This window comes from Alligator sinensis, unplaced genomic scaffold (genome assembly GCF_000455745.1).
Source record: "Alligator sinensis unplaced genomic scaffold, ASM45574v1 scaffold279_1, whole genome shotgun sequence".
Classification (NCBI taxonomy): domain Eukaryota; kingdom Metazoa; phylum Chordata; order Crocodylia; family Alligatoridae; genus Alligator; species Alligator sinensis.
Window position 1 is genome coordinate 1,097,429 of NW_005842434.1, and position 12,850 is coordinate 1,110,278.

Here is a 12,850-nt window from a genome sequence, read left to right on the forward strand (position 1 = left end):
AGGAAGAGTTAGAATAGCTGACCAGACTACACTTCTGTGAATTCCTTCCCTTCCCTTCCCTTCCCTTTGGTCAATTAATTTCCTTAAGGAAAACTGATTTAGCAGTGTGCTTTTGAATGTTTTTTTTTTTTTTTCTTCTAAGAGCACTCTGTTAGACAGCTTACTCATTCTGATATGTGGCTTGCAGGAAATGTATAGTGGAAAATTACTGTAACTTATTCAGGTTTCTGGACTTCCAGCCTGTTTAAAAGAAACTTGCAGCTGAATAAAAGTGCCTTGCCAGCATCAACGAATGACACTTAGATTCATATTCAGTCCATGGTTTCCATTGGTCCCAAAAGCCATTGTTAACCCAGCACTCTGATTGCGTTGGGTTTTTTTATGTTCTTGGACAGCCTTCTCTGAAATGGGGAACTTCTTGGCCACTGATCTGTGCTGTTTTCAGTTATGTTGACACTATGACCCACATAGGGCAGGGATGTGCAACTTATTACCCATGGAGCCATTTGATCCAGCCCACAGACATGAGGTGGGGGCAGTTGTTTCTGCAGCAGTCACTTTCCCATGGCACTGTGGGGAGAAGCAGTGGTATTGGCAGTTTTCCTCGTGGTGCCCTGGGGAAAAATGCTGGTGGCAGCTGGGTCTGACCACTCACCTGTCTTTGACCTGAACTGGGTCATTCTGGCTCACAGCCAAAAAGGGTTACTGACTGCTGTTGAGTGAAAGGAAGACTAGATGCTTTTGTTAGTTTGTGTATGCATAGGGTATTTGTAATACCTTTGTCTGTGCTTTCTGTTGTATACTATGATTATGGGTTCTTACCTGGATGGCTCCAGAGAGTCCATAGGAAGGATGACTTACTGGGTGACAAACAACACAGTAAGCATTTTCTGTGACCTGAGGTGTTAGGTCTTTTTTTTCTTTCAAGGAAAGACTTCATGCAGGTGTGGCTAATGGGAGAGCTCAAAGTGCTTGGCTTGTTGGCCAAGTTAGACTATAAGGTCACTTGTTCATCCCTTCTGCCAGTTACAAAAAGAACTTAATTCCCCTAAGTATTAGTATCTCATTAAGTCTGATGCTGTATTAAGAGAGCTTCAAACTCTGGTGTACAAACTTTTACAATCTTGCATGCTACAACAGCTAAGTCAAGCTCTTTCTCTTGAATAGAGACTCTGAACTTTTAAATTTATAGTGAATGTTTTTGGCCCCATTTTAATAATGTAACTAACCTTACTGATTTCTGTTTGGAATATTGCTTTCATAAATCTATTGCCCTGCTTTACAGGGATTTTATAGCACATTGTGCATGGTTAGAATTTTAATTACATTCTCTATATTATATTTACTTTGTAGGAACTCTTCACACCTTCATGTTGTAATGATTTTATATCGTAAGTTTCACTTACAACAATCCCTAGTGCTTTTTAAATTTTATTGCCATAAAAGTCTTTGTAATAGTGAAGAAAATGTTAGCTTCCTCATACTTTAGTGAGGGAGACTTTACCATGTTGGTTTTTTTTAGCTAACGAAATTAATAAACATGATTCTTCAAGAGGAAGCAGCCCTTTGGGAGGTGTAACAGAGGAGTCTTCTGAGGATGGGCAACTGACTGAATCAGATGAACACACAAAGGGTTCCAGTGTGGATGAGAAGGTAAAAAAGCAAGTATATTCTACTCTGTCATTGTACAATAAATACACAGGCCAGATGAGAATTATATATGACAATTTATTTTTCTGCTTTTGTTACTTGATGCTTGGATTTCAAAGCTTAACTCTAATTGGACATTACCATATTAATTCCTGTAATATTACTGTCTTTCCAGTACTATAAATTATGTTCTTCTAATAAATACTTACAAATAATTACAAGGCTATTTTTAATTATAAATACAAATACTGTTAAGGTTAGTTTGTATATACTGTACGTAACAAAAACTGGAAACCCAAACATGTGAACAGTTAAGGCATCAAAAGCCCTTTGCTGCTTCAGAAATGAATGTGGGGGAGGAGAGTTGTCTGAGACTAGTAAAGAAAGACAAATGTTTGCTTCTTTAAAGACTTCTGCACAGTTTCATGGGTTGGAGGAGGATATGTCTGGCTTATTGGACAGGAGGGATGTAGCATAAGTCTATTAATTTCTGGCAGCTAAAGAGAGATTTTTAAGCTAATTCCCTGTCCAAAAATACCTTCCTTTCTTACCTTCCTTTGACTAGAACTAGGATTTTGGGGCCTTGCTATACATTTTAGTTAACCTTTTTGATATGGGAAGGAGGTCACCCCTTCAATGAGAAGTTTGCTAAGAGGAGACACTCTTGTGTGTTCACTTTTCATTCAGTGGCTCGGGAATCCAGAGGGGTAGAATAGATTGTAAAATTAATTTAGTTGAAATTTGGTAGATATTCAGTGTACATAATTAATGTGTACGGACTGTGGTTCCTTGATAAGTTGGAGTTGGAAGCAGGGTAAACATAGCTTCACCTACAAAATATAGAGAATGGGATTACAGCTTCTGGTATCTGAATGGGATTACAGCTTCTGGTATCTGAACTCTTCCGTTCTTGTTACTTTCTATGGGAAAGAGACAAACCACAAAGGAAACCTAAATGTACAAGGAAAATGGTGAAATGTGCTGTGGATAATCTGAAGAGTGTATTTTTCCTCTAACTTTTTAATACAGTAATCTTGCAATGCAATAGTGTTAAAAAAAAAAAAAAAAATCAGACAATTTGCCCCTTTTCATAGTTAATGAAAAACAGTTTAAATAAATAGTAAATTATTGCCTTTAAATAGTTAAGTAAAAACAGTAGATACTATAATGTAAATTATATTTTTATAATAAAAGCTGACAGCGTGTGCTTTAACCATTTCACTGATTTGTTAAGTTTTTATGTGGATGTAAAATGTATATAGCATTCCCAGTTCCGTAGGAATGTTTAATGAACAGTTGAGTAATTGACATATATTCAAATTATAATTCTTATTTTACAGGACAGATTTTCAGGCAAATCTTCTGTAAAAGAAGAAAAAGACAGCATTTATGAGAAAAGGTAGGTGTGGCAATATTTCTTCACATAATTTCCACTAATTCTTATTAAAGAAGTAAAATGAAAGGCATTTTTATCTGAATTCATTAGCCTTACTAATTTTTGTGCTGCATGCAGTCATGATTGTGTTTAAAAAAAACTGGAACAATTTATTATGTTTACAGAGCTAAACATATTGGAGATGTATGGTTATACTGTTATATGCAGATAGACAAGTGTATGTAATTTTTGTCTGCTGGAAGTTGATTAGCTTAGTCTTGTTTTATACTGGTTTTTGATTGATCTATTCAAACCTCTCAAAATGGATATCATGTGAGATGCATTCTAACATAGAAGGATTTTACATAAGGTGTCAAATGATTAAGGATTATTCAGTATATTTATACTAGCTCTTCTGCAGAACTAATATTGTGAGCAAAATGAAAATAATCCACTAGTAAATTATGATTAAATTTTGTAGATTATAGGAGTCTAAAAACTGCAAGTGTGTATAATAACTGAATTTACTGTAATATAAACAAGGAAGACTTAACTACCTCTCTTTCCTAACTGTATTTTTATTATGAAAACATATTTGCACTAAAGCTCTTAAGGTATCCTACAGTTTTAACATTAATATTAAAAAATGAGATGGGTCCAAGTGCTTTGTAAGAAAAGATTGCAAATGCAGGGGAAACGGAAAGGCAATATAAAAAATTCTCCAACTGAAGTTGAGCGTCTTTTCAAATCGAGTAGCAGTCTAATTTCTCCAACAGCAGAAGCAGGCTAAAAGCTGCTTTTAAAACTTAAATGACATAATGCAAATAACCAGAAGGTTCATAATCAGTTGTTAACTCAGAGTGAATACTAACAGCAGTTAGTGAAAGGGCTGGAGTGCAAATCTGAATGTTTCTACGGTGTCAGCAGTTCTATTAGTACTAGACACTTTGGTGCTCTGTTTTTAATGCGAGTTAAAATATAAATATTAGAATACTGTTGGTGTTTGTATTGGTCTCATTCAGCATTTTCCACAGGAATTTTTTTCTGATGTTCATACAAATGTGTGTTACATTTACAGTATACTATGAACAGGCTGCAATAAAAATTCCTTTGCCTAATGAATCATCTTCTACAGAATCTATATTTTTAAATTAAGTATCTAGCATTTTGGCTTGCAGATGTGAATGGATGTTAAGCCATACAGTGATAGTTGAGTCTCTCTACAGTTCAGATGAGTCTCTTACAGCTCAGTATTTTCACTGTTTTAGCCATGATCCTCAGAAATTCTTGTCTTAGGTGAAACAAAGCTTCATATCTGTGTGTGTGCAGCCTACCAAGATAGCAATGAACATCAAGTTTTATAGGGCAAAAGTTTGGTTCACAGAATGGCTTCTACCTTAAGAAATACCTTATTCAACATAAGTCAACTTGCTGGGCTGGCAATAGTCTCTCTGCATCTGGAAATGGTAAATAAAATGCCCTCTGGGTTCTTGATGTCAAGGCACAAAATGTTAGACAGTGAATGACCTGTCATAAAGCTGGACAGGGTCCTTGCTATATGTCTTCTCACTTTTCATCTGCTCCCAGATGATGTAAAACACAGGAAATAGAGGCTGTTTCTCAGGTCTGGTTAATCTAGCATTGTCTTTTTGTGTGCCTCTCATAGAGGAGTTCTCCTATTGCAAAATCAGTCCTTTGCCTAGAACTAGACCCATTTTTAAAATAAATGTTTGAGTTAAATTTTTGCTGTTATGGGTCCTAAAAGAGAAGTCAATAGATGGAACTTAGTCTGTCATTGCAAAATCCATAGTTTAACCAGTGAATGATGGCTTTAACATAGGTTTGTGTGTGTCCTGGTTAAAAAAAAAAAAAAAAAAAAAAAAAATATCAAATATCTGTAGTATAAGGTTTTCAGCATGTTCAAAGAAAAGATACTTTGTATAACTCCAAACTTCAAACACTTGCTTCAGACATCAACCTTATTCCAGCACTTCGAAGTGAGAGGACAATTTTGAAACCTGAGTTAGCTCATGAGAGTCCTATCCAGATGACAACTCCTGTAGATTTCATATTGCTTATTCATTAGAACAGGCATCCTGAGGGGGTTACTATCTCGAAGATTGGGTGAGGTTTTCTATTTTAAATTAAAATCTTTTTCTAACACTCCATGTTGTACTTCTCAGATAAGCAATCCCTTCAATTCTCATTCCTTACGTAAGGGCTGTCCAACTTTAAGGAGCAAGGCATCACATGCCCTGCAGGCTACGTCAGCAAACACTGTGTACCACACTGGTACATAGAATCATAGAAAATTGGGGTTAGAAGTAACTCCAGGAGGTCATCTAATCCAACCCCCTGCTCAAAGCAGGACCACTTCCAATTGGATCATTCCAGAAAAGCTGTGTCCAGAAGGCCTTAAAAACCTCCAAGGATGGAGATTCCACCACCTCTCTAGGTAATCTGTTCCAGTGCTTCACCACTGTCCTAGTGAGAGCGTTTTTCCTAATATCCAACCTAAGCCTCCTTTGCTGCAACTTGAGATCACTGTTCCTTGTTCTGCCATCTGTCACCACTGAGAACTCCATTTGCTGTGGAGCCACCTTTCAGGTAGTTAAAGGCTGCTATCAGATCCCCACTCAGTCTTCTCTTCTGCAGATTAATAAAACCAATTCTCTCAGCCTCTCCTCAGAAGACCTGTGCCCCAGGCCCCTAATCATTTTTGTTGCTCTCTGCTGAACTCTCTTCAACTTCTCCACAATAGAAAGGATGTGGATGGCCCAGAACTGATTTGGCCTCCAGTGCAGAACAGAATGGAATAATTGCTTCCCTCAGTCTGCTGGCCATGCTCCTACTAATGCAGCCCAGTATAGCACTTGTTTTTTTCTGTAGTAGAATATTGCTCCCCAGTCTGGAACAAAAGCCTACACACAAAGGTGTCGATACAAAGTTAAATGCAGGTGTGTGGGTTATATCGGAAACGTTAATAAGTACACCTTTTAAGATGTACTTAACACCTTTTAAGTGTTAATAAGTACACCTTCCAGTCCTAGCAAACATTGCTCCCCCACAGCTCTGCTGCAGTGCTGCATGCATGAGGGACTACCACAAGGTGCGTCCATCAGTAACCCAAACTTCCCAATCAACGAGGACATCACTATGCCCCCATTGGATAGGCTCAAATCCTTCTGGAAATATCATCATAGACCTTCTTGGTGTAACAAGAGCATCAAAGAAAAATGGACGGAACCCAAGCATATGCCAGCCTGCCACAGAAATACATCGTTAGCAACCCTACAGTCCCCCAGCCAGGATTTGACCTACCAAGAAAGATTTGGTCCCCCCTGAATTCCATCCAGACACTTCTTGGAAAATGTGGACCCCTACTCTATAAATGGAGAATCAAAGAGAGTCCGGGTTGTGATTGTGGTGCAATTTTTAAATGATGCAACACATTGTGAATGATTGTCTAATTAGATTATTTAATGGCGATTTAAAATCAATCCATGCAGTTATCCCGAAACAGTTCAATGGCTATCAAATTTAATCTATGAATGTTGTAATCCTAAAATGTCATATGAAAGAGAAAGGAGCCCAGTATGCTGTTAACCTTCTTGGCAACAAGGGCATACTGTTGGCTCAAATTCAGCTTATTGTCTATTGTAACACCCAGGTCCTTTTCTGCAGAGCTGCTGCTTAGCCAGTTGGTCCCCAGCTTGCATGGGATTCTTCCATCCTAAGTGCAGGACTTTGCATTTGTCCTTGTTGAACCTCATGGGATTTCTTTTGCCCCAATTCTCCAATTTGTCAAGGTGTCTCTGGAATCACAAAGTGTCAAGGTGAATCCTAGCCCTACTCTCCAGCGTATCTACTACTCCCCCCAACTTGGTGTCATCTGTGAACTTGCTTAGGGTGCAATCTATCCCATCCTCCAGATCGTTACTGAAGATATTGAACAAAACCGGCCCCAGGACCAACCCCTGGGGTGCTCCACCAGCTGCCAACTAGACCCGAGACCATTGATCACTACCCACTGAGCCCAACAATCCAGCCAGCTTTCTATCCACCTTACAGTCAATTCATCCAACCCTATTCTTCAACTTGTTTGCAAGAATGCTGTTGGGACCATATCAAAAGTCTTGCTAAAGTCAAAGTATATCACATTGACTACTGTCTCTGCATCCACAGAGCCAGTTATCTCATCAAAGAAGGCAATCAGCTTGGTTAGGCATGACCTGCCCTTGGTGAATCCATGATAACTGTTCCTGATCATTTTCTTCTCCAAGTGCTTAGAAATGGATTCTTTGAGGACCTGTTCCGTGATGTTTCCAGGGACTGAAGTGAAGCTGGCTGGTCTGTAGTTCCCTGGATCTTTCTTCCTTCCCTTTCTTAAAGATGGGCGCTATTTTCGCCCTTTTCCAGTCATCTGGGACCTCCCCCAATCACCACAAAATCCTTGGACACAGGTATTGCGGTAGACATAGTCTTCCTGGACTTCAGGAAGGCCTTCGACACTGTCTCTCACCCCATTCTCATTAAAAAACTAGGAGACTGTGGTGTTGATACCTACAGTTAGATGGGTCACTAATTGGCTGGAGGGCTGGGCCGCACCCAGAGAGTGGTGGTGGACGGGTCTTATCCCACCTGGAGGGATGTGGGCAGTGGGGTTCCACAGGGCTTGGTCCTTGGGCCAGCACTGTTCAACATCTTCATCAGCGACTTGGACGAGAGAGTAAAAAGCACCCTGTTCAAATTCGCAGACAACACTAAGATGTGGGGAGAAGTGGGCACACTAGAAAGGAGGAATAGGCTGCAATCGGACCTGGACAGGTTACAGGGGTGGGCAGATGAGAGCAGGATGGGTTTCAACACTGACAAGTGCAAGGTACTGCACCTGGGGAGGAAGAACCAGCGGCATACCCACAGGCTTGGGAACTCCCTTCTTGTCAGTGCAGAAGCAGAAAAGTATCTTGAAGTCATTATGGATGCTAAAACGAACATGGGCCGACCATGTGGGGATGCGGTCAGGAAGGCCAACCATACCTTGTCATGCATCCACAGATGCATCTCAGGCAGGTCCAAAGAGGTGATCCTCCCCCCTTTATGCGACACTAGTCAGGCTGCAGTTGGAGTACTGCATCCAGTTCTGGGCATCGCACTTCAGGAGGAATGTGGACAACTTGGAGAGGGTCCAGAGGAGGGCCACCCGTATGATCGGGGGTCAGCAGGGCAGGCCCTACGAGGAGAGACTAATGGACCTGAACCTGTTCAGCCTCCACAAGAGAAGGCTGAGGGGGGATCTAGTGGCTGTTTACAAACTAGTCAAAGGGGACCAGCAGGCATTGGGAGAGTTCCTGTTCCCCCAAGCACTACCAGGAGTGACCAGAAATAACGGTCACAAGCTGGCAGAGGGTAGATTCAGGCTAGACATCAGGAGGCACTACTTCACTGTCAGGGCGGCTAGGATCTGGAACCAATTCCATGAGAAGTGGTGCTGGCTCCTACCCTGGGGGTTTTTAAAAGGAGGCTGGATGAATACCTTGCCGGGTTCGTTTGACCCCACTACTCTTTCCTGCCATGGCAGGGGATCAGACTTGATGATCTGCTCAGGTCCCTTCTGACCCTACCAACTATGAAACTATGAATTTTCAAAGATAATGGGCAGCAGCTCTGCAATCACATTGGCCAACTCCCTTAGTACCCTTGGTTGAATTGCATCCAGCCCCATGGACTTGCACATGTCCAGCTCTTCTAAATAGTCCCTAACCTTTACTTTTATCACTGAGGGCTGCTCACCTTCTCCTGAAACTGTGCTGCCCAGTGTAGTAGTCTGGGAACTGACTTCGTCTATGAAGAGAAGGTTAAAAAAGCATTGAGTACTTCAGCCTTCTTCTCATCATCTGTCACTAGGTTGCCTCCCCTATTCAGTAAGGGACCCACACTTTCCCCGACCTTCCTCTTGTTGTTAACTAACTTGTAGAAACCCATCTTGTTATCCTTCACATCCCGTGCTAGCTGCAACTGTAGTTGCTCTTTGGCCTGCATGCCCAAGCAAAATTCTTACATTCCTCTCTAGTCATCTGTCCAAGCTTCTACTTCTTATAAACTTGCTTTTTGTATTTAAGCTCAGTGAAGAGTTCTCTGCTAAGCCCAGCTGGTTGCCTGCCATATTCCCTATTCTTTCTTTACATTGGGATGGTTTGTTCCTGCAGCCTCAATAAGGTTTCTTTTAAACTACTACTAGTTCTCTTGGACTCCTTTCCCCTTCAGACTGGCCTCCCAGGGGATCCTGCCTATCAGTTTCCTGAGGGGAGTCTGTCTGCTTTTCTGAAGTCCAGGGTCCATACTCTGCTGCTCGCCTTTCTTTTATCAGGAGCCTGAACTCTATCATCTTGTGGTCACTGCTGCCCATCTTTGCATCTGCTTTTACATCCCCATCAATTCTTCTCTGTTTGATCAAGAAAAGCACGGCCTTTATTTGGTCTCCAGCACTTGCACTAGGAAGTTGTCTCCAATGCTCTCCAGAAATTTACTGGATTTCATGTTCACTGCTGTATTGCCCTCCCAGCAGATGTCAGGGTGATTAAAATCCTTCATGAGAATCAGGGCCTGTGATCTGGAACTTTTGCTACTTGTCTGAAGAAAGCATAATCTACCTCATCCTCCTGGTCTGGTGGTCTATAGCAGACACCCACCATGACATCACCTTTTTTGCTGTCCCTTCGAACTGCAACCCAGAGACTTTCAACAGACCTGTCACCAGTTTCATGCTGGAGCTCTGAGCAATCGGACAGCTCTTTTGCATACAGCACAACTCCTCTTCTCTGCTGCCTGTCCTTCCTGAAGTTTATACCCATCCCTGACCAGTACTCCAGTCATGCAAGCTATCCCACCAAGTCCCGGAGGATTGGAAGAGGGCCAGTGTCATCCCAGTCTTTAAGAAGGGGAGGAAGGAGGATCCGGGGAACTATAGACGGGTCAACCTTACCTCTATCCCAGGGAAAATCCTAGGAAAAAATTATCAAGGAACACATCTGTGGGAGCCCGCTGGCTAATGTGATGTGGAGGGGCAACCAACGTGGGTTTATAGCGGGCAGTTCCTGCCTGACTAACCTAGTTTCTTTTTAAGATAAGGCCACCAAATGTTTAGATGCAAGAGTCGAGGTGGATGTTATCTATCTAACTTCAAGAAGGCCTTTGACACAGTATCCCATCCCATCCTTATTAATAAACTGAGGAAATTTGCAATGGATGATTATATGGTAGAATGGGTAGCAAAGTGGCTCAGGGGTCGCACTCTAGAGGGTGGTGGTGGATGGGTCAGTGTCAACCTTGAAAGATATGTGCAGTGGGGTCCCTCAGGGCTCAGTTCTGGGGCTGCTGCTGTTCAACATCTTCATCAGTGATGTGGATGAGGGGGTGGGAAGCACCCTGTCCAAATTCGTGGAGAACACTAAAATATGGGGTGAAGCTAACAACCTGGAGAGGAGGAACCAGATCAAGGCTGACCTCGACAGGTTGGAAGTGGGCAGAGAACAACAGGATACAATTCAATAAGGGCAAGTGCAAGGTGCTGCATCTAGGAAGGAAAAACTGCCATCATACCTATAGGCTGGGGGGCGACTTTCTCAGCACCACTGAGACAGAAAGAGATCTTGGAGTTACTGTTGACTCCATGAGTAGTCAGTGTGACAGTAGTCGGCAGAACCAATCGCACCTTTGTCATGCATCCATTGGTGCTTCACAAACAGGTCCAGGGAGGTGATTTTCCCTCTCTGCACAGCGCTGGTCAGGCCACAGCTGGAGTACTGTGTCCAGTTCTGGATGCCGCAGTTCAAGTGGGATGTGGACACCCTGGAGAGGGTCCAAAGAAGAGCCACTCGTCTGATTGGAGGCCTGCAGGGAAGGCCCTATGAGGAAAGGCTAATAACTTTTTCAGCATCTCCAAGAGAAGGTTGAGAGGGGACCTTGTGGCGGCATACAAATTCATAAGAGGGGAGCAACACAAAGTAGGCGATGATCTGTTTACCAGGGCATCCCCTGGAATAACAAGGAAAAATGGCCATGAGCTGTTGGAGAATAGATTTAGACTGGATATTAGAAAAAAGTTCTTCACAGTCAGGGTTCCCAGGATCTGGAATGGGCTTTGAAGGGAGGTGGTACTCGCCCTTGGGGGTCTTCAAGAGGAGACTGGACAGGCACCTAGATGAGATCACGTGATCCCACGTTTTGAGCCTTTTCTTGCCTGCCAGAGGCAGTGCGTCAGACTGGATGGCCCACTGAGGTCCCTTCTGACCCTGGAATCTATGAATCTATGAAAAAAGTCTTCCAGTCATGTCATAGTCCCTTCATTGTGCAAGGACTTCCAGTTCTTCCTGCTCGTTTCTTCAGCTCCATGCATTCGGGTACAGACATCTGAGGTAACTAGCCAATTGCCCTACTGTCTTAAGGAAGAATAAGGAGGCCTTCCCTGTTGCCCCCTCCTCTTTGTGCTTCCTCTAGGTCCCCCACTACCCCATTTACCTCAGGACTTTGGTCTCCATCTCCCAGCGAACCTAGTTTAAAGCCTTCTCACTAGGATAGTGAGCTTGTCGGCAAAGGTGTTCTTCCCTCTTCATCAGGTGGATCCTGTCTCTTCCTAGCAATCCTTCTTGGAACAATCCTTCTTGGATCCCATGGTTGAAGAAGCTGCCGAATCCCCACCTGCACAGCCATGCATTGATCTGCAGGATGTGTCTACACCTGCAAGGGCCATTCACCTTGACCAGAAGGATCTACAAGAATGCCACCTGTGCCCCCATCCTCTTCACTCTTGCACCCAGAGCCTTGTAGTCACTGTTTATTTGCTCAGGGTCACCCCTGGTGGTATCATTGGTGCCCCCATGGATGAGCAGCATGGGATAGTAGTCAGAGGGTTGGACAAGTCTCAGTAATCCTTCCGTGACATCTTGGATCCAGGCTCCAGGCAAGCAGCAGACCTCCCAGGACATCAGGTCAGGCTGGCAGAGAGATCCCTCCATTCCCTGCAGAAGGGGAGTCTCTAACCACCCCCATCCATTGCTTCCTCTTCATAATGGTGATCTCAATCCTCCCCACCTTAGGGATTTCTGGTCTGGCTTCTTCTACCAATGGATTGCACTTCTTTTCCTCTGTTGCTAGAGCGCCATAATTGTTCTTCAGGCAAACCACTGCAGGTTGGGATGATGACTTCCTTTTGCTGCTAGAGGTCACAATCTTCCAGCTTCCACCTTTCTGGGAGTCCATGCCTTCCTTCCTTTTCTAGAACTGGCTCTGGCAGTCCTTCCTTCCTTCTTTCATAGGTTTCCTCCAGTGTGGAATCAGTCAAGTCCTCATGGCAGAGGGTGCTTCAGAGTCTTGCTGCTACTTCCTGTAGCTCTTTCCTTCTCCTTAAGGACACCACCAAAAGACACTGCTCACATCACAGGTGCTCCCCCACCTGGCTGACACTGGAAGGAATTCCCTGTTGCACCAAATGTAGCTGTATCACCTCACCCTTAGCTCCCCAGCTCTGGGCTTCCCTGGTACTTCAGGCTGCACCACCCACCATACCTTATGGGGAGGGGGCAGGAAATGAAATTCAAAGGAGGCAAAGGAGCCCCAAGACCCTAGCTGCTGCTCCAGCCAGAGTGCTGGGAGAACCAATGGTCAGTTGGGTGCCTGGGTGCTGCATGTTAACCCCTCATGGATTGCATGCAGGCCACTAGTTGGATAGCCCTGCATTAAGTAAATTCAAAAGATACTAATTCTATAAACTCTAAGGATTTTTTTGTGGCAGAGGTGATAAAGTATGTAGCAGTTTGTGGGGAA

At 43.2% G+C, this 12,850-nt stretch overlaps 1 protein-coding gene across 1 annotated transcript in view; it reads left to right on the plus strand.

Moving 5' to 3' along the window:
* Positions 1–12,850, plus strand: part of TOPAZ1 (testis and ovary specific PAZ domain containing 1) — a 100,091-nt gene that overhangs the window by 44,277 nt on the left and 42,964 nt on the right. Inside the window, exons 7-8 of the mRNA XM_025211848.1 lie at positions 1,523–1,653; positions 2,991–3,049. Coding sequence (XP_025067633.1) covers positions 1,523–1,653; positions 2,991–3,049 — 190 coding nt within the window. The remainder of the gene's footprint in view (positions 1–1,522; positions 1,654–2,990; positions 3,050–12,850) is intronic.